Genomic DNA, 21,709 nt, shown 5'->3' with positions numbered 1-21,709 from the left:
AGCTCCCATAGGTAGTGGCAGTTTGCGACTGCACCATGTGCGGTCACATTGTAATTAGGTACGCGGAACCGCAGACCTATGGTCATGCGGTTCCCATACTGATATGGTGTCCGCCCGACATCGTAATAAGACCCTTAGTCTTTGCAGAAGGGATGGTGGTTTACCCCTGGCATTGGGCATGGTGAGGGGGCAGACCTCTCACCCTTGAGGAAGACTACTAGGTTTGTCGTTACTGCCCTCGGACACACGTGGCCAGTGCAGCTGTCATTCCCTCTGTTATTATGCATGGAGAGGAGGGTTTTGTGGGCAGTGTTCCCCTCCAGGAAGTGCTCCCCTCCATGTCTTTCCCAATTAGGAGTCACAACCAGCTTTGCTGTAGAGGGAATGAACTCCCAGGGATTTTTGGGAAGACTGGGGCAAAAGGTTTTGTAACCGCCACAACCTTGGTTTTGGCCAGTGAGTTTGGGGGGAAAATACCATTTTTATTTCGGTTAACTTTGGTCCCCGTCTGTAGACTCAGTTGGAATGGTGCGCTCTTGTCCATTGCATTCATTGAGATTGCAGGCTCACTTTTTGTGAATCGAGAATGAAAGCGAATGAGTTTTTCTTTTAAGTGATAGTGAGGTTACAATGAGGCTGCTGCAGGAGTCGGTCCAGGGTACCACGGACTGAACCGATAAACTGTACGGAACTCCTTAATAAATTGAGGTTCAGGTGGTGATATGTCATGTAGGCTCCACAATATGAAAGGTTTCTGCAAATGTCAAGATATTCTTACACAAACACTTCTTGTTGTCGGCGTGGGTGTCTTTAGAATATTGATGTTGTAAGACACCTGAGTATTTAATGCCAAAGCCAAGATGATCTGGATGGAGATGAACAACAGTTGAGACCTGGTTGGAAGTGGGCGTTACATCTTCGTGCAGATGAACGAACTTGAAAAGGAATTGCCCGTCTTGATTGGTTGTGACCAAATGGTCCGTAAAATCCAAAGCCGTGTAGACATGTCGTCTGGACCCGTTCGATCTTTGACGAGGTCGGTGGGAGTTGCGTGATTCAGTGTTGAGGACGAAGGACAATTGGGAGGCAAGAATTTCCAGTGTCGGTGTCCAGCAGTGCATTAGCTACGACCTCAAGTAAGGCCCTCGCAGGGCTGCACCCCTGTCCGACGACCCCCTGAAAATCACATGAGCTCATTGCCCGAGACAGATTAACTGAGCTGAAGATGCACAACTTTCTAACCTTTGGTATCGAGGGAAGTCCTGAGACCAGAGGAATTCCGGGGGAGGGGCGGGTGAGATCATCTAGTTTGACACTCCAGGAGCCCTCCTTGCTAAGTTCAGAATCAGAATCAGAATCAGAAACAGCTTTATTCGATTTTTAAGATTCAAAACCATAAAAGCATATATACATCAGATTTCATACATAAAATACAAATTTTCAGAGTTAAAAATAGCAGCATGATAAAGATGAGCTAATTCATAGAAATCCTGAATCTAATAACAGTTTTTAAAAAAGTAGAGACCGAAAAGATAAGAAATTCATCATCTAACATTTGTAGTCTGACCAGAGCCGCTCTACATTGTCTCAGCCCTAACTTTTTCAAGACTGGTCGTAAAATACTTTTTCTAGGTTCCGAGTAAAATTTACAAAAAAGAATACAATGTAGGGAAGTTTGGACAGAAATATGGTCGCAGGGACATGGAGTAAGTTCCTTAAGCCAGCAATTCTTCTCGGGGAATGTAACCATTCTATGGAAGATATCAGCCCTAAAACGGGATAGCAACATACGGGTATAGCAGCTGGGAACTACTTTCAAATATGGTTGTATGCCCTGGTGAGTGATAAGTAGCTGATTGGCCATAACAGAGCTCTTGTGTTTCTCTAACATCCAGCGTGCCTCTGAAAGGAAGTGCAGACAAATTTGCTTGAATTTCCTTCTAGAGAAATTCGTCATGCTTGCTGGAGAGTTAAAGAACTCCGGATGGCCTAGCTCGATAAAAAATTTCCTAACATAATTAAGCCAGGGAATTTTCAATGCTCCATGTAAGACTAGGCAGTCCTTTATTATTTCCCTATTTAGGGCTGTCTCAGTTCCAGACCAGACTTTATGCCACAGCAAGATGGGCTCCAGTTTAATAAGGTCAGCAATGTAGGGCACACCCAGCTCTTGATGACAGGCATAAGCAGAAGTTGACCCTGGGACAGCCAGTAAGTACCGCAGGAAGATGTTTTGACAGGTCTGGATTTGGGTGCTTGAGGTATTAACAATCCCCCAAATTCCTGCACCGTATATTGCAGTAGATACACACTTAGCTCTATAAATATCGAGCAAGACTGGTACCGGGCGGCCTCCGACCTTATTTGAAAAATGTTTGACCGCCCCAATTGTTCGTGAGAAAGCTAGCTTACGGGAATCACCTGCCGCAATCCAAGTTCCCTTACTGTCAAAGGTGATACCTAAGTACGAAAAAGTATTAACAGTCATGATTTTTGTGTTAGATAAAAATGTATTACAACTAAGGCTCTTCTTTTTTGTGCAACACATATTAAATGTTTTGGTTATGTTGATCTTTAGGCCTCTACTACCCATATATTCGGAGAAGCTAGTGGTCGATCTCTGGAGACCTATTTGGGTCCGGGACATAATTACCGCGTCGTCTGCATATAAGAGAATGGGGATAAAGGAGTTGCCAATTTTTGGGTAATCCTGTTTATCTGCCAGGAGGTGAGACGCGACCGAATTAATATATAAGTTAAATAAAAAAGGTGCTAAAATACAGCCTTGTCTCACGCCCTTTTCTATGGAAAATTTGGATGTACAATCCCCCTTTTCCCCATAACGAACCCTCGCGCCCGCCTCCCGATATAGTTCTCTGATAAAAATGAGGAGGTTTGAGTCCACACCCATTTCCTGCATAGTTAGCCAGAGTTTGTTATGGTTGATACAGTCAAAGGCCGAACTCAAATCTACAAATGTAAGAAATAAGTTCTCTTGTTTTGCTTCGACGTACTTGGCTACAAGGAGTGCTAAGTTCAGGCCTTGCTCAATTGTGCCTAGACCTTCCCTAAAGCCATATTGGAATTGGGAGAGAGTGCCTGTGTCGTTCACCCATACTTGTAATTTGTCAAGTATGACTCTCCCCGCTATCTTCATAAGTGAATCAAGTAAAGAGATCGGTCTATAGCATTTTGGTGAACTGCGATCTCCTTTCTTGAAGATAGGCACTACAATGGCTTCCTGCCAGGTCTTTGGGAACCCCGTTTTGTTAAAACTATTAAGAACGTTGGTTAGCAGGGGGGCCCATAACTTGCTATTAGCCTTAAAGACATCTACGGGAACGCCATCCGGCCCCGGGGCCTTACCTGCTGGGCTCTTATTGATGGCTATCATAACTTCCTCCATAGTGAAGTCGATATTTATTGGGTGGAATACTGTGTCCTCATTGCCTGAATTAAAATCCCCTTCTGACTCGACCTGAGAGTCCTTAGTGTAAAGTTCTCGGAAGAAGGACAGCCAGCCTTCTTCCGAGATTGCTATTACAATAGTGTCTGTGGAATCTTTGGAGAAGAATGGAGCATTCACCGCTTTCCAAAATGCAGTATTATTTTTGGAAATACAGGTTTCACGGAGAGTACTCCAAGCTTCCTGTTTGATTTGCTTTTTCCTTTTTTTTACTGCCAGTTGGTACGCAGATCTGGCTGATCTAACTTCAGCCATTACCCTAGGCTCCCTTTTTAATTGTTCCATTAAGTGAGCGTGGGTCTTGCTACACTCTCTATCAAACCATCTCTTAATTTTTTTTGCCCCAGATCGCTGTGGTCTCGTGAGTAACTTTTTAATTTCCTCCGAGATGGCAAGGAAAGCATTATTGACTTTGGGAGGGTCAATGAGCTCTGCAAGACAGATATTAAATTCCTCTTCCTTTGAGCCAATTAGTTTGCCTAGGAAGGCCACTGGTTCCACTTTGTCCCATTTAAGGGTATAGCCATTCTTTTTCACGAGTTCAAGATTGAAGTCGTACAGGGTCTGGGTCTTAGTAACCATGTTCTGTTTACCCAGCATTGTACCAAGGGACATGCTAAGTGGTAGGTGGTCGCTCATTGCTATCTCACATGTTTCAAACTCAAGAATATGGTGAGAGTAGCGTTTGGAGATTAACATAAAGTCAATAGTTGATTTACAGCCCCGTCCAATAAATGTGGGGTTAAAAGAGACTGGTGGGGAGCATAGTTCGTTCGCAAAACCCAGGTCCAGGTAAAAAAGAATCTCATTAAGGTGTTTGCCCAGGGATGTATGTGAAAAGTGTGTCAGTGATTTCATCCATCTCTCCCAGTCCACATAGGTTGTGATCGCTCAATGGGCATAAGGGGCAATTAAAATCGCCCATCCAGATCACACAGCTATCAGTGCGTTCTTTTTCATCTATGTTTTTAAGGCTCTCAAGTAGTTCTTTATAGGTCGAGGCCCAGGCATCTTTCGGAATATTGTTATAGAGATTAATCAGGTTAATATGTTCGTTACCTCCCAATGTGATATGCAAGATCTGGTAAAAGGTGGAATTAGAGAAAAAGGAGATCTTAGTTTCCTTAAGACAGTTTGAGACATAAGTACAAAGGCCACCTTTATTTCTCCCTCTCAGAGTGAGTACCGCTGGTGTATGGTAAGTACGGTAGCCGTTCATATGAATGGGCTCAACCGTCCAACATTCCTGAAGGCAGACAATCGAAAACTGTTTAATAAAGGAAGCGCAGTTTATGTCGGCTAACCTGGAGTTCAGCCCTGCAACATTCCAGGATAAAAATCCGACTGAATGGCGTGTATCACCCACTGGAGATAAAGTCACTATGGGTGTTGCGCCAGGAGCACCAGGTTTGGTGGATTCGCTACTCGACAGTGAAAGGTGGTCAGTTTTCTCGTTATCCTCCATGTTAATAGGGGAGGATCCTACGTTATTCTTTGAGGAAATAGGCGGTTTTGCGGGCCAGCATTTAGTCACAGGGGTTGATTTATCACCCGCTGTGACTTCCCCCACAGGATCAACAACATTAAAATTTAGGGGTAGTCAATCGACCATGTCCAAACAGCTATACTTATTGGACAGTGGGAAGGCTTCCAACCAGCCTTGTCTATGTATAGGCAGCATGCCTCTTGCCTGGTTTATATGTGTGTTTGCTCTCCCTGCTAATTCCCACTGGTTATTTACTAGATAATGAGGATAAAAGTAATCGAGAGGTAAAGGGGTGATGTTTGTGTTGGGGTCAAAGGATTGTGCGTGCTGGATATATTTTACAGCCTGAGTGTCCCTAAAATTAACAATTATGCAGTCCCCCGGTATGTCTTTACTCCTTCTACCCACCCAACTGACTCTCCGAACAAACAAGATTTTAGTATGAATGTTAGGAGGGAGGGGTCGGTTGAAATTAAGCCAATGGATAATCTTGTTCCTGAGTTCCAGATAAGACTCGTTGGTTTGTCCCTGCAAGGCAGGTACTCCCGCCAGTATAATGACATATGGTGATGATTCTGGGGGAAGGTCTAAGATGGGTAATTTGGGAACAGCATCTTGGACGGGAGCAGGTCTATTTGCTACCTCGTGACTCTCTTGAGGAGTAGGATTGTTGGATTTGTTATTAACTTCCGATGGGTTCTGCAGGGGCTTTACTCCTACATGAAGATTTTGGGGGCCACTTCTGGACGTGGTTTTTTCAGTGCAGGCTGTATTTGGGCAATTGTCCCCTGTAAGATCCAGGTGCTTGTCAATTAAAGGCAAGGCCATGAGAGGAGGGGTTTTCTCTTTTGAGTGACTGGCAGATTTGACGGGAAGAGGGTGTTCATGAAGCTCTCTGAGGAAGTCTGTCCTCAAAGATTTGTTAATTTCTAGACTAGCAGAGGTAGTCTTTTCTAATTTCTGTAGACGCTCCTCAATTTTGGAGAGTCTGTCCAGAATTAGGCGGGTTGAATTTTCAAACACCTCTATTATTTTAGCCTGGAACCCGACATCTAGTTGCCTGGACTTATCTGAGGTGACTTCAATCAGAGGGTGTTCAGCAGCGCCCAGGGTAAATTTAGAGGCAGGTGTTTTGTTTTTATTTTTTGACCCTCTTGTTTGTCTCCCCCCTTTTGTTTGCGGGGCAACCTTGGTTTTCGGTTTTGCTCCTAGATTTGAGGGAGGGGAGGAAGAAAGTGAGGTAGCCTCATTTATTACATGTAGTTGTGCGCGGGTAGAAACACCTTCAATTTGATTTTTAGCGGCCGGTGCCGTAGTAGTCATAGGTGTAGTTATCCTATTAGAATCGCCGCGCCCATTGCTGTTACTGCCAACAGTTAATTCCATACTGAGGTCGGCACTATCATTATCGCTGGACAAACATTCAGTTAGTATGGGGATAGTAGTAGTTACCCCTGGTGTGACTGATGAGGCGATTTTCCCTAGAGATGAACGTTTGGTTGTAAAGGGGTCAAACGATAGACGACGCTCAGTAAGGTCTATCTCTCGCTCTAGGATGGTTGCAGCTCTAACAATGAAGTTGTCCAGGGTCCCTGCCATGGATGTGCTAGCGGTGGGAATTTTATTTTTGGACATTGTTCCCGCCTGAGAGGATGAGGGGGACTCAATCTCGTACACTTACTGAAATATAAGGGGGGGTGGCCCAGCCCAGTGTCTCCAGTCTCGAACGGCCTCAAACGGCCCTGTCTTTGCCCAGTCTTAGCCCGGGCTGCGTCCCGCGCTGCGGGAGTAGAATGTTGTTATCAAGCCTCAGGAGGGCGGGTGGGGGGCGGGGCAGCAGGGAGAGCGGACCGGAAGCTCGTTGACGGTCTGGCAGGGACTTCTGGGCAATGAAGTCCCCGCACGCTCGCAGCCCCGCTGCAGCCACACACCAACCGCAGGTTTCCCTCCTCCGGACACCTCCCAATCGTTGTCTGTGAACCGCTCCTCAAAAACGGGCGAAGGGGCACCCGCGAAGCGGGTGCGCCGAGTAGTTGATGGGCGACAGGTAAGCTCCTCCGTGGATATCCCTTTGTGCAAAAACAGCAAGATGACCCACTTGGATTGTGGCAATGAGGTGTTTTTAAGCCTCAGGAGGGCGGGTGGGGGGCGGGGCAGCAGGGAGAGCGGACCGGAAGCTCGTTGACGGTCTGGCAGGGACTTCTGGGCAATGAAGTCCCCGCACGCTCGCAGCCCCGCTGCAGCCACACACCAACCGCAGGTTTCCCTCCTCCGGACACCTCCCAATCGTTGTCTGTGAACCGCTCCTCAAAAACGGGCGAAGGGGCACCCGCGAAGCGGGTGCGCCGAGTAGTTGATGGGCGACAGGTAAGCTCCTCCGTGGATATCCCTTTGTGCAAAAACAGCAAGATGACCCACTTGGATTGTGGCAATGAGGTGTTTTTAAGCCTCAGGAGGGCGGGTGGGGGGCGGGGCAGCAGGGAGAGCGGACCGGAAGCTCGTTGACGGTCTGGCAGGGACTTCTGGGCAATGAAGTCCCCGCACGCTCGCAGCCCCGCTGCAGCCACACACCAACCGCAGGTTTCCCTCCTCCGGACACCTCCCAATCGTTGTCTGTGAACCGCTCCTCAAAAACGGGCGAAGGGGCACCCGCGAAGCGGGTGCGCCGAGTAGTTGATGGGCGACAGGTAAGCTCCTCCGTGGATATCCCTTTGTGCAAAAACAGCAAGATGACCCACTTGGATTGTGGCAATGAGGTGTTTTTAAGCCTCAGGAGGGCGGGTGGGGGGCGGGGCAGCAGGGAGAGCGGACCGGAAGCTCGTTGACGGTCTGGCAGGGACTTCTGGGCAATGAAGTCCCCGCACGCTCGCAGCCCCGCTGCAGCCACACACCAACCGCAGGTTTCCCTCCTCCGGACACCTCCCAATCGTTGTCTGTGAACCGCTCCTCAAAAACGGGCGAAGGGGCACCCGCGAAGCGGGTGCGCCGAGTAGTTGATGGGCGACAGGTAAGCTCCTCCGTGGATATCCCTTTGTGCAAAAACAGCAAGATGACCCACTTGGATTGTGGCAATGAGGTGTTTTTAAGCCTCAGGAGGGCGGGTGGGGGGCGGGGCAGCAGGGAGAGCGGACCGGAAGCTCGTTGACGGTCTGGCAGGGACTTCTGGGCAATGAAGTCCCCGCACGCTCGCAGCCCCGCTGCAGCCACACACCAACCGCAGGTTTCCCTCCTCCGGACACCTCCCAATCGTTGTCTGTGAACCGCTCCTCAAAAACGGGCGAAGGGGCACCCGCGAAGCGGGTGCGCCGAGTAGTTGATGGGCGACAGGTAAGCTCCTCCGTGGATATCCCTTTGTGCAAAAACAGCAAGATGACCCACTTGGATTGTGGCAATGAGGTGTTTTTAAGCCTCAGGAGGGCGGGTGGGGGGCGGGGCAGCAGGGAGAGCGGACCGGAAGCTCGTTGACGGTCTGGCAGGGACTTCTGGGCAATGAAGTCCCCGCACGCTCGCAGCCCCGCTGCAGCCACACACCAACCGCAGGTTTCCCTCCTCCGGACACCTCCCAATCGTTGTCTGTGAACCGCTCCTCAAAAACGGGCGAAGGGGCACCCGCGAAGCGGGTGCGCCGAGTAGTTGATGGGCGACAGGTAAGCTCCTCCGTGGATATCCCTTTGTGCAAAAACAGCAAGATGACCCACTTGGATTGTGGCAATGAGGTGTTTTTAAGCCTCAGGAGGGCGGGTGGGGGGCGGGGCAGCAGGGAGAGCGGACCGGAAGCTCGTTGACGGTCTGGCAGGGACTTCTGGGCAATGAAGTCCCCGCACGCTCGCAGCCCCGCTGCAGCCACACACCAACCGCAGGTTTCCCTCCTCCGGACACCTCCCAATCGTTGTCTGTGAACCGCTCCTCAAAAACGGGCGAAGGGGCACCCGCGAAGCGGGTGCGCCGAGTAGTTGATGGGCGACAGGTAAGCTCCTCCGTGGATATCCCTTTGTGCAAAAACAGCAAGATGACCCACTTGGATTGTGGCAATGAGGTGTTTTTAAGCCTCAGGAGGGCGGGTGGGGGGCGGGGCAGCAGGGAGAGCGGACCGGAAGCTCGTTGACGGTCTGGCAGGGACTTCTGGGCAATGAAGTCCCCGCACGCTCGCAGCCCCGCTGCAGCCACACACCAACCGCAGGTTTCCCTCCTCCGGACACCTCCCAATCGTTGTCTGTGAACCGCTCCTCAAAAACGGGCGAAGGGGCACCCGCGAAGCGGGTGCGCCGAGTAGTTGATGGGCGACAGGTAAGCTCCTCCGTGGATATCCCTTTGTGCAAAAACAGCAAGATGACTCCTTGCTAAGTTACTTGAGATCTGATGGGTGAGGTTTTTTGTTATTTCCTCAGTTCGTCTGTAAAATGGGTTCATGATTTCACCTAATCAATTATTTTTTGCAATTCGTTTTGGAATGTCTATGAAATGTAACTCTAAACCTGGATTTTTAATTAAGGAATAGGGTTTTCTGAGTCGAATAATTGTCCTTTAAATAGATTTGCTAACTTTTTTTTTTATTAACAAAGACCTGCACAAATTAATCTTCAACTGGGAAGGCTGAAGGTTTATTTTCCACTTTTATAGCTGCAAAATGTTGTTTATGGATATTTTTAGCAGCCCAATTCGATTTTTGGTATGAGGGGGCATTTGCATTAAATTGCTACAAGTTGGTGGCTGCTCTAAGTTTATCCAGAATTTCAGAGGATTGTCTCCAATAATTCCCCATCAGCCTGAAAGGTTGTAGTTCGTCAGCATGTTCAAACAAACCACGGTTCAAAGGTGATCTCTCTTCCTTTCACATCTCAATGATGGGACTTTGTCAAGAGGTTGCTCCCTGTGTACATTCCAGCCGGAGGCGGTGACACTGGCATCTTGAGCACACCCTGTGTACATCCCAGCCGGAGGCGGTGACACTGGCATCTTGAGCACACCCTGTATACATTCCAGCTGGAGGCGGTGACACTGGCATCTTGAGCACACCCTGTATACATTCCAGCCGGAGGCGGTGACACTGGCATCTTGAGCACACCCTGTATACATTCCAGCTGGAGGCGGTGACACTGGCATCTTGAGCACACCCTGTATACATTCCAGCTGGAGGCGGTGACCCTGGCATCTTGAGCACACCCTGTGTATATTCCAGCCAGGGCGGTGACACTGGCATCTTGAGCACACCCTGTATACATTCCAGCCGGAGGCGGTGACCCTGGCATCTTGAGCACACCCTGTGTACATTCCAGCCGGAGGCGGTGACACTGGCATCTTGAGCACACCCTGTGTATATTCCAGCCGGAGGCAGTGACACTGGCATCTTGAGCACACCCTGTATACATTCCAGCCGGAGGCGGTGACACTGGCATCTTGAGCACACCCTGTATACATTCCAGCCGGAGGCGGTGACACTGGCATCTTGAGCACACCCTGTGTACATTCCAGCCGGAGGCGGTGACCCTGGCATCTTGAGCACACCCTGTGTACATTCCAGCCGGAGGCGGTGACACTGGCATCTTGAGCACACCCTGTATACATTCCAGCTGGAGGCGGTGACACTGGCATCTTGAGCACACCCTGTATACATTCCAGCTGGAGGCGGTGACACTGGCATCTTGAGCACACCCTGTATACATTCCAGCTGGAGGCGGTGACACTGGCATCTTGAGCACACCCTGTATACATTCCAGCTGGAGGCGGTGACACTGGCATCTTGAGCACACCCTGTATACATTCCAGCTGGAGGCGGTGACACTGGCATCTTGAGCACACCCTGTATACATTCCAGCTGGAGGCGGTGACACTGGCATCTTGAGCACACCCTGTATACATTCCAGCTGGAGGCGGTGACACTGGCATCTTGAGCACACCCTGTATACATTCCAGCTGGAGGCGGTGACCCTGGCATCTTGAGCACACCCTGTATACATTCCAGCCGGGGCGGCGACACTGGCATCTTGAGCACACCCTGTGTATATTCCCGCCGGGGCGGTGACACTGGCATCTTGAGCACACCCTGTATACATTCCAGCCGGAGGCGGTGACCCTGGCATCTTGAGCACACCCTGTGTATATTCAAGCCGGGGCGGCGACACTGGCATCTTGAGCACACCCTGTATACATTCCAGCCGGAGGCGGTGACCCTGGCATCTTGAGCACACCCTGTGTATATTCCAGCCGGGGCGGCGACACTGGCATCTTGAGCACACCCTGTGTATATTCCAGCCGGAGGCGGTGACCCTGGCATCTTGAGCACACCCTGTGTACATTCCAGCCGGAGGCGGTGACACTGGCATCTTGAGCACACCCTGTATACATTCCAGCTGGAGGCGGTGACACTGGCATCTTGAGCACACCCTGTGTACATTCCAGCCGGAGGCGGTCACACTGGCATCTTGAGCACACCCTGTATACATTCCAGCTGGAGGCGGTGACACTGGCATCTTGAGCACACCCTGTATACATTCCAGCCGGAGGCGGTGACCCTGGCATCTTGAGCACACCCTGTATACATTCCAGCCGGAGGCGGTGATACTGGCATCTTGAGCACACCCTGTGTACATTCCAGCCGGAGGCGGTGACCCTGGCATCTTGAGCACACCCTGTGTACATTCCAGCCGGAGGCGGTCACACTGGCATCTTGAGCACACCCTGTGTACATTCCAGCCGGAGGCGGTGACACTGGCATCTTGAGCACACCCTGTATACATTCCAGCTGGAGGCGGTGACACTGGCATCTTGAGCACACCCTGTATACATCCCAGCCGGAGGCAGTGACACTGGCATCTTGAGCACACCGTGTATACATCCCAGCCGGAGGCGGTGACACTGGCATCTTGAGCACACCCTGTATACATTCCAGCCGGAGGCGGTGACCCTGGCATCTTGAGCACACCCTGTGTATATTCAAGCCGGGGCGGCGACACTGGCATCTTGAGCACACCCTGTGTATATTCCAGCCGGGGCGGTGACCCTGGCATCTTGAGCACACCCTGTGTATATTCCAGCCGGGGCGGTGACACTGGCATCTTGAGCACACCCTGTGTATATTCCAGCCGGAGGCGGTGACCCTGGCATCTTGAGCACACCCTGTGTATATTCCAGCCGGGGCGGTGACACTGGCATCTTGAGCACACCCTGTGTACATTCCAGCCGGGGCGGTGACACTGGCATCTTGAGCACACCCTGTGTATATTCCAGCCGGGGCGGTGACACTGGCATCTTGAGCACACCCTGTGTACATTCCAGCCGGAGGCGGTGACACTGGCATCTTGAGCACACCCTGTATACATTCCAGCCGGAGGCGGTGATACAGGCATCTTGAGCACACCCTGTGTACATTCCAGCCGGAGGCGGTGACCCTGGCATCTTGAGCACACCCTGTGTACATTCCAGCCGGAGGCGGTCACACTGGCATCTTGAGCACACCCTGTGTACATTCCAGCCGGAGGCGGTGACACTGGCATCTTGAGCACACCCTGTGTACATTCCAGCCGGAGGCGGTGACACTGGCATCTTGAGCACACCCTGTGTACATCCCAGCCGGAGGCGGTGACACTGGCATCTTGAGCACACCCTGTATACATTCCAGCTGGAGGCGGTGACACTGGCATCTTGAGCACACCCTGTATACATTCCAGCCGGAGGCGGTGACACTGGCATCTTGAGCACACCCTGTATACATTCCAGCTGGAGGCGGTGACACTGGCATCTTGAGCACACCCTGTATACATTCCAGCTGGAGGCGGTGACCCTGGCATCTTGAGCACACCCTGTGTATATTCCAGCCAGGGCGGTGACACTGGCATCTTGAGCACACCCTGTATACATTCCAGCCGGAGGCGGTGACCCTGGCATCTTGAGCACACCCTGTGTACATTCCAGCCGGAGGCGGTGACACTGGCATCTTGAGCACACCCTGTGTATATTCCAGCCGGAGGCAGTGACACTGGCATCTTGAGCACACCCTGTATACATTCCAGCCGGAGGCGGTGACACTGGCATCTTGAGCACACCCTGTATACATTCCAGCCGGAGGCGGTGACACTGGCATCTTGAGCACACCCTGTGTACATTCCAGCCGGAGGCGGTGACCCTGGCATCTTGAGCACACCCTGTGTACATTCCAGCCTGAGGCGGTGACACTGGCATCTTGAGCACACCCTGTATACATTCCAGCTGGAGGCGGTGACACTGGCATCTTGAGCACACCCTGTATACATTCCAGCTGGAGGCGGTGACACTGGCATCTTGAGCACACCCTGTATACATTCCAGCTGGAGGCGGTGACACTGGCATCTTGAGCACACCCTGTATACATTCCAGCTGGAGGCGGTGACACTGGCATCTTGAGCACACCCTGTATACATTCCAGCTGGAGGCGGTGACACTGGCATCTTGAGCACACCCTGTATACATTCCAGCTGGAGGCGGTGACACTGGCATCTTGAGCACACCCTGTATACATTCCAGCTGGAGGCGGTGACACTGGCATCTTGAGCACACCCTGTATACATTCCAGCTGGAGGCGGTGACACTGGCATCTTGAGCACACCCTGTATACATTCCAGCCGGGGCGGCGACACTGGCATCTTGAGCACACCCTGTGTATATTCCAGCCGGGGCGGTGACACTGGCATCTTGAGCACACCCTGTATACATTCCAGCCGGAGGCGGTGACCCTGGCATCTTGAGCACACCCTGTGTATATTCAAGCCGGGGCGGCGACACTGGCATCTTGAGCACACCCTGTATACATTCCAGCCGGAGGCGGTGACCCTGGCATCTTGAGCACACCCTGTGTATATTCCAGCCGGGGCGGCGACACTGGCATCTTGAGCACACCCTGTGTATATTCCAGCCGGAGGCGGTGACCCTGGCATCTTGAGCACACCCTGTGTACATTCCAGCCGGAGGCGGTGACACTGGCATCTTGAGTACACCCTGTATACATTCCAGCTGGAGGCGGTGACACTGGCATCTTGAGCACACCCTGTATACATTCCAGCCGGAGGCGGTGACCCTGGCATCTTGAGCACACCCTGTATACATTCCAGCCGGAGGCGGTGATACTGGCATCTTGAGCACACCCTCTGTACATTCCAGCCGGAGGCGGTGACCCTGGCATCTTGAGCACACCCTGTGTACATTCCAGCCGGAGGCGGTCACACTGGCATCTTGAGCACACCCTGTGTACATTCCAGCCGGAGGCGGTGACACTGGCATCTTGAGCACACCCTGTATACATTCCAGCTGGAGGCGGTGACACTGGCATCTTGAGCACACCCTGTATACATCCCAGCCGGAGGCAGTGACACTGGCATCTTGAGCACACCCTGTATACATCCCAGCCGGAGGCGGTGACACTGGCATCTTGAGCACACCCTGTATACATTCCAGCCGGAGGCGGTGACCCTGGCATCTTGAGCACACCCTGTGTATATTCAAGCCGGGGCGGCGACACTGGCATCTTGAGCACACCCTGTGTATATTCCAGCCGGGGCGGTGACCCTGGCATCTTGAGCACACCCTGTGTACATTCCAGCCGGAGGCGGTGACCCTGGCATCTTGAGCACACCCTGTGTATATTCCAGCCGGGGCGGTGACACTGGCATCTTGAGCACACCCTGTGTACATTCCAGCCGGGGCGGTGACACTGGCATCTTGAGCACACCCTGTGTATATTCCAGCCGGGGCGGTGACACTGGCATCTTGAGCACACCCTGTGTACATTCCAGCCGGAGGCGGTGACACTGGCATCTTGAGCACACCCTGTATACATTCCAGCCGGAGGCGGTGATACTGGCATCTTGAGCACACCCTGTGTACATTCCAGCCGGAGGCGGTGACCCTGGCATCTTGAGCACACCCTGTGTACATTCCAGCCGGAGGCGGTCACACTGGCATCTTGAGCACACCCTGTGTACATTCCAGCCGGAGGCGGTGACACTGGCATCTTGAGCACACCCTGTATACATCCCAGCTGGAGGCGGTGACACTGGCATCTTGAGCACACCCTGTATACATTCCAGCTGGAGGCGGTGACACTGGCATCTTGAGCACACCCTGTATACATTCCAGCTGGAGGCGGTGACACTGGCATCTTGAGCACACCCTGTATACATTCCAGCTGGAGGCGGTGACACTGGCATCTTGAGCACACCCTGTATACATTCCAGCTGGAGGCGGTGACACTGGCATCTTGAGCACACCCTGTATACATTCCAGCCGGAGCGGCGACCCTGGCATCTTGAGCACACCCTGTGTATATTCCAGCCGGGGCGGTGACCCTGGCATCTTGAGCACACCCTGTGTATATTCCAGCCGGGGCGGTGACACTGGCATCTTGAGCACACCCTGTATACATTCCAGCCGGAGGCGGTGACACTGGCATCTTGAGCACACCCTGTATACATTCCAGCCGGAGGCGGTGACACTGGCATCTTGAGCACACCCTGTGTATATTCCAGCCGGAGGCGGTGACACTGGCATCTTGAGCACACCCTGTATACATTCCAGCTGGAGGCGGTGACACTGGCATCTTGAGCACACCCTGTATACATTCCAGCCGGAGGCGGTGACACTGGCATCTTGAGCACACCCTGTGTATATTCCCGCCGGGGCGGTGACACTGGCATCTTGAGCACACCCTGTATACATTCCAGCCGGAGGCGGTGACCCTGGCATCTTGAGCACACCCTGTATACATTCCAGCCGGAGGCGGTGACACTGGCATCTTGAGCACACCCTGTATACATTCCAGCTGGAGGCGGTGACACTGGCATCTTGAGCACACCCTGTATACATTCCAGCCGGAGGCGGCGACACTGGCATCTTGAGCACACCCTGTATACATTCCAGCCGGAGGCGGCGACACTGGCATCTTGAGGGGCACAGAGAGGAGGAAGGGACCCTGTTGAATGCCCTCCCTGTTAATCTGTTATCTCGATTGTATTCGTATCCAGAAATCACGTGGTCTTTGATGCCTGGCCAAAGGATTTACCATGTGGGAAAACAAGGCCGAAAAGAAACTGGAGATGAGACCAGTCCACGCTGATTGGTTCATCATCCGCGAGGAGGGCATCCTTGGAAATGACTGACCGTGCTCCTATTATACTAGGCTTTAGATTCTAGCAAGGTCTTGACTTTGCCTCCTTTCTACAGATATAGGTGGGAAGCCGCGGTCCCGGTGTTGGAACGCCCTGTGGGTCTTTGCACACCCTCAAACTAACCGTTTAAGTGAATTCAGCATCTCCTCTGCAATCTCTTCCCACAGTAAAACCTATCGGAAAGGGCAAAGGTAATGTTTTTCCATGGTGTAGAAAAAAGGGATAATGGGAAAGTGGATGTGCAGTTCTTGGGTAGATTCTCATATTAGCAAATGTACTTGTGAATGTTTGCTCATGCGACAGGGGAGGTCTCCGTAGCTTACTTGGAGTAGGGCTCTCGAGGCTTCCTGTATAAACTCTTGTGAATTCCTGACGGTTGTAAATATGTACTAAGCAAAGACGTACATCTACTTGGCCACTTTTGTGACTTTCATTGAGAATCTGGCCTTTAATTTATTTTCGTGTTGCTCATAATAGTCTTCCCCCATATTAATCTTTAATTTTTAAATTTTGGCAGGCATCAAACACGTTTTACCAATCAAGAAATGGTATTCAAAGCTGCACGATAGTTTAGCACAACATTTTGAGTTGCAAGTTGTTTTGTGTACTTTTTATTATGGCAGATCTTGCATTCATCCTTATGCATGCATTGCTTTTAACCAGGGAGCATTTTGGTAGCATTAAACCGCGCCTCTTGTTACATTCTGCAAACGTGCGCATGTTGTTGTACTGGTGCCACTGTCAATAATGCAAGTTGAGCTCACAGCTCACTCCATTTCCTTAAAAGGTTGCCCCTGATAGTAAAGGGTTTACATTAATGAATCACATATTCAACGTTGAGCAGCGTATAGCTTTGGATACAAACCTTGCCTCCATGGCAGACCGTACCCTCTCACGGGTCCATACTGTGTTTCTGTAAACTGGTAACCAAAGGGTTTGCACTGCTGCAGGGATTGGTTTTATTTGTTTAGTGGACCAAAAAAACAACAACTTGTTTTCCCCTATTTAAACGATGTGTCGTGGGTGTCACGCGATGGGAGTTTCTCAGCCTGGGTGAATTAACACCATGGTTAAACAACTAAGGCCAGTACATATGCAGCCTTAAAGAGATGGAATCATCCAGTGTTTTGGGTCCTGTTTCTAAGAAACCTGTTATGAACCTCCTGAGAAAGAAGAGCTTGACTCTAGCAGCTATAGTCATGAATAATGCAGACATTAAAATCCCCGCCAAAATTGTGGCCAGAAGACTCCGCAAAGATATCCCCTCGCTGGTCTGATTCACAAGTCCGCTTTGTTCCAGGCAGAGCCTTAAAACAAAATAAAAAGTCCTAGAATCCTGGCCACCAGTTGTGGTCCACATGGGATAACCCTTCGTAAAACATTGCTTAATCATTTGATATGGAGACTCTTTTTGACTGCATTGGGTTATTATTTGTTGTAGGACTTGAGGAAGCCTGCCTGTGACCTCAGTTTGTTTCCACGGTTAAATGGCGATACATAGCCCAGGCTGCGTAGGTGACTTGTGCAGTGTCTCTACCCTTTGAGGTCCAGAGAGCTTGACATCAGGTTTGCCCCTCCCGCCTCTTTTGTTTTTTTGTTTACTTTGGAACCTCGTTCTGCAGCAATATGCTTTCCAGACGTATTTATGTGGACAACAGATTACTTACCCTCACTATGCCTGAAATTTCCCCACCGGTAGGTTTCCCTTCAGTGCTTCTCACATTTTCTGAATATCTGATTTATTGAGACAAAGTGAGGCCTTCTCCTTGTCAGATCATAGAACAAAAGCCAATCTGCGTAGATATAGCGTAAGGTGCCCCCAAAATACTTTGGAGTTTTTAGTAACTGGGGTGAAAATGATAACAGGAGACCTGACGATCACGAAAAGCCGGAATAGTTTTTTTCATTTGATCCAACTCAGTCTAAGACCTCCTTAGAGAAGAGAGCATAGTTTCTGAGGTCACGGTCACTTTCTGTACTGTACGCAGAACCCCAGGGGTCATGTAGTCTTGTGTTTATTGAAATGCTTACATTCCATTAGAAATCAGATTTATTTTCAGTATATAGCAGTATATAATCTTTAAGACAAAATTCATCACCACGTGAAAATTAATGCTGCTTTAAAAAAAAAAAAAAAAATTATTGTAAATCGTGGCTTGTAAATTTTTCCCAATTTATAAACCAGGAAATTTATTTCAGCTAGACTTCTTTCTCTAAAATGTGGTCCTATTGTATTCTATCTAAGCATAGTTTCATTACTTCTTCAACTGACGTAACTCTCTTGTAATGGATGCTGAGCCGTGCAGAGATTAAGGTTGATGGTTATTGGCTGAGTCTTAATATTACTTGCCTTGCAGATGGAAGTTTTCTTGAATCTTGAGTGTAGGGAGCGTCTGGTCCTAGTCTTCATCGTTGTTTTATAAGTCGAGTACTTCGGCCTGTGCAGCGCCAGCTAGCCGCCCTTCCAGTGAGATCTTCTCACCTTAATCTTGTTTCCTAGAAGAGAAACCGTAACTAGTTGGAGCTGCTCAAAGCAGCCATGGCAGGGTGATGTGGCCAATTTTAACTGGTTCTGATGAATTGGGTACTTGATAAATCTTAAGTGGGCGTGGCCAGAGTGTGGCAGGACTGAAGGGGTGATCCTAAAACATGATACTTAATCTGCTCACGCTGTTCCACCCCAGACCCACCGGCTCTTATTTTTCAGCTTGAAGTAAATGAACAAGGACACTCGCGATCGAGAGACCGCCAAGAACATCCAAGATCAAGAAGCGATAAACCATTAAGGTAAGAAATCCTCACTACACTTTACTCCATGTTGATGTGGTTTAGAGCATTCAGTTATCTGTACCTGAACGACCGGTGTCTAAAACTATATTGATATTCAGGGGTTGTGGTGGAAGGTCCAAGTTGGAAAATGAAGGGGGGTGAAGATGTTTCGGAACTGTTACTTGGATACATTTGTTGCACCCTACCCTCCCCCCCCCCCCCACATACATTTTGATGCCCCACAGGGTCCTCCCCACTCTGCTGCACCAATCCTTTCTCCGCCATCTTCGCTTGCACTGTCTCTGCAGCCCCCCATTATTAAGGGTCTAGTCTTTCTTCTTCTCTTCTGGAAAGGGGCTGTGCGGATTCTGTTTATCTGCGTCATTGTGAAAGGGTTTCTAATATATTTTTAGAACTGTAAACATTCACTTCAGGGCTTTATGTAGTGTTCCCGTCCTGTGTTCACTTGGTCATCAACACTGTATTAAAGTTCATACATAAATGCAGGCGAGTTACGTCACCGCTCGCTCAACCCTCACACTCGTGGCTTCTCCACAGAATTGAAGTTTGAATTGCCACAGTGATGTCCAAGCAGGGTTGAGCATGAGATATGTTTATGCCTACCTCACGATAATAAGGCAGAAAGATGCATTCCCCGTTTAAAACTAATGCTGAAAACAGAGGGAAAAAATAAATGGCCACGCTCTGCCAAGCATCAGTCGGGGGTCGTTGCCCACTGTGGCCACATGGGCTTGGATTCGAAGGAATCGGCTCTGAAAGACTAAAACTTCAGTGAAGGAACAATTCACAGACTCGGATGTCGAAGAGAGTGACCTTTCAGTACATATAGAACCTCCAGAAACTGTCCCTAAAGACATTTTATCAATTGTAAAAAGGCACAAACTACCAATGCCTCTCTCGCCCACCTCTGGAGCTGAAAAATGGGAATTAAAAGTTAAACAACTTATTTGGTTTTTTCTTTGAAGTTGAAAACTTTGACACTTGAAACAAAGAAGAATTTTATATTTTACTAAATGAACAATGTCTTCCTGGTAGAAAAAGGCCCTGGAAAGACCAAACAAAAAGCGCACAGCTCTACTAAGGACAAGAAAGCTCAGAAGATTTAGAAGATGAAACCGGCTTTGAAAACAAAGACAAGGACATCTTATACCAGTGTTGCAGCCATCATTCGGAAGCTTGGTGCCCACAAATAAAACCTTTCTAAAAGTGTAAATACACCCCTAATTCATACAGAAAAAGTGTTTGATTTTGACACTAACCTCCTACAAAAAGACACTAAAACAAGTACGAGGGGCTCACAAAGCTGAGATAGTTGAGAATATTAAAATGGACTGCGCACAAACACCAGAAGACGAGCAGCAAGAGACTGACCTTTAATACACCACGGAGAGCAGACAATGTATTAACTTTCGCATCGGATGATAAAGTTAAGGGTGACCATTGAAATAAATACTCCACAACCAGATGCTGAGCGGGTTTCTCCACTGGACAATAGTTCAACTCCTCATTTGTTTATAAAGTGCCAAGCTGATACGAAGAGCGATCAGCTAGAATTTAATAGTGTCCCCTACTAGGGACATTAAATTGGTACAAGAAATAAATTGACCTGCATCAGTGGGCAGTGCTGCAGGCTTCGCCTCTGGTAGGCCCCCAAATTAAAATATTCATTTCACTAACAAAATATCCAGAGCCAACCAAAAGATGGCGGAATACTTTACAGCTTGTGACTCTAGAAGGGTCAATCAGCAACACCATTGTGGCACATAAATATACATTTTTTTTCTGCTATTCACCTTCATTTCACTCCCGTGAGGCGGGTACCTATGCACTTTAAATGTCTGTATGTCCGCCATAGTTTCACTCCATGTCTTGGCATACTTATCTTGGATTATTTTATTATTTAATTTTACACATTTCACATTATAGATGTATGATATTAAATATTATAGATCGAATTCAGCATATCTAATACTTTACTTTAAACAAAAACTGTCCTTCAGAAAGCATCCTCTATACATTGTGCGATGTATGAGGTCACACACCTAAAGATACAGAACATCACCCCCAAGACACGGCCGTAAAAGACAGAAAAACGTTGAGTAATGCGTCCGCCACAAGGTCATGAAACGAAGCCCGGATCTCCTCGTACCCTGAGCATTCACGGTTCCAGGCTCAAGCAGGAGTAGCTTTTGCTGTCAGGTTCTGCTTCGCATCCTGCTGGGACCATCATTTATATTGGGTTTAAGGGGCTGTGCGTTCAAAAATGCACTCCAGGCTTAAACTACTCCTGCTTTAAATCTAGAGCTTCGAGAGCTCCAGGAACTCTCACTCCATTTCCACCGATGTTGTCATTTCCATTTCAAGATAGCAGGGGTGGATCAGTAGCTGAAACCACAACTGATGGAATTTCCTTGACGTCAGAGTTTGCTTTCCGACGCTGGTGAAGCCCAGCCTGGGAGATGCGCCTGCAGAATCAGGGAAGCAGTTCAGTGCTGTGGTGGAAGATTTCTGTCCTGTTAGATTTTCAGCAGGTTTGCCATATTCTTCCAGACCACCTCGCCCTATTACTGACGCCCATTGAGAAGTATGGAACAGCGTGTGGGAATTTGGCACAAGCTTAAATATGCCCTGAGATGCCGAAGGAAAGCTTGCCCCTCACTGCCCCCCACCACCCCTGAAATAACCCCCTAGCACTTTTATTTCTTGGCGTAGATTTTTTTTTTCTCCAGAGAGACTGAGATGCTTTGTGTATAGGCAGGCTGCAGTCCTCTCTCTGTGCCTTTGATGAAAGGCGTGTTCATGATGCATTGTTTAAAGAGAGTGACCTGAGGC

General features: G+C 49.6%; 1 protein-coding gene across 2 annotated transcripts in view; it reads left to right on the top strand.

Annotated features, from left to right (window-relative positions):
* The window catches only part of CCDC50 (coiled-coil domain containing 50), a 172,987-nt gene that overhangs the window by 91,877 nt on the left and 59,401 nt on the right, over nt 1-21,709 (top strand). For both annotated transcript variants that reach the window (XM_085635870.1, XM_085635868.1), the window contains one exon: nt 18,795-18,874. In XM_085635870.1, coding sequence (XP_085491996.1) covers nt 18,795-18,874 — 80 coding nt within the window. The remainder of the gene's footprint in view (nt 1-18,794; nt 18,875-21,709) is intronic.

This window comes from Triturus cristatus, chromosome 11, assembly GCF_964204655.1.
Source record: "Triturus cristatus chromosome 11, aTriCri1.1, whole genome shotgun sequence".
NCBI lineage: Eukaryota > Metazoa > Chordata > Amphibia > Caudata > Salamandridae > Triturus > Triturus cristatus.
This window is presented reverse-complemented; position numbering and strand designations above follow the sequence as displayed.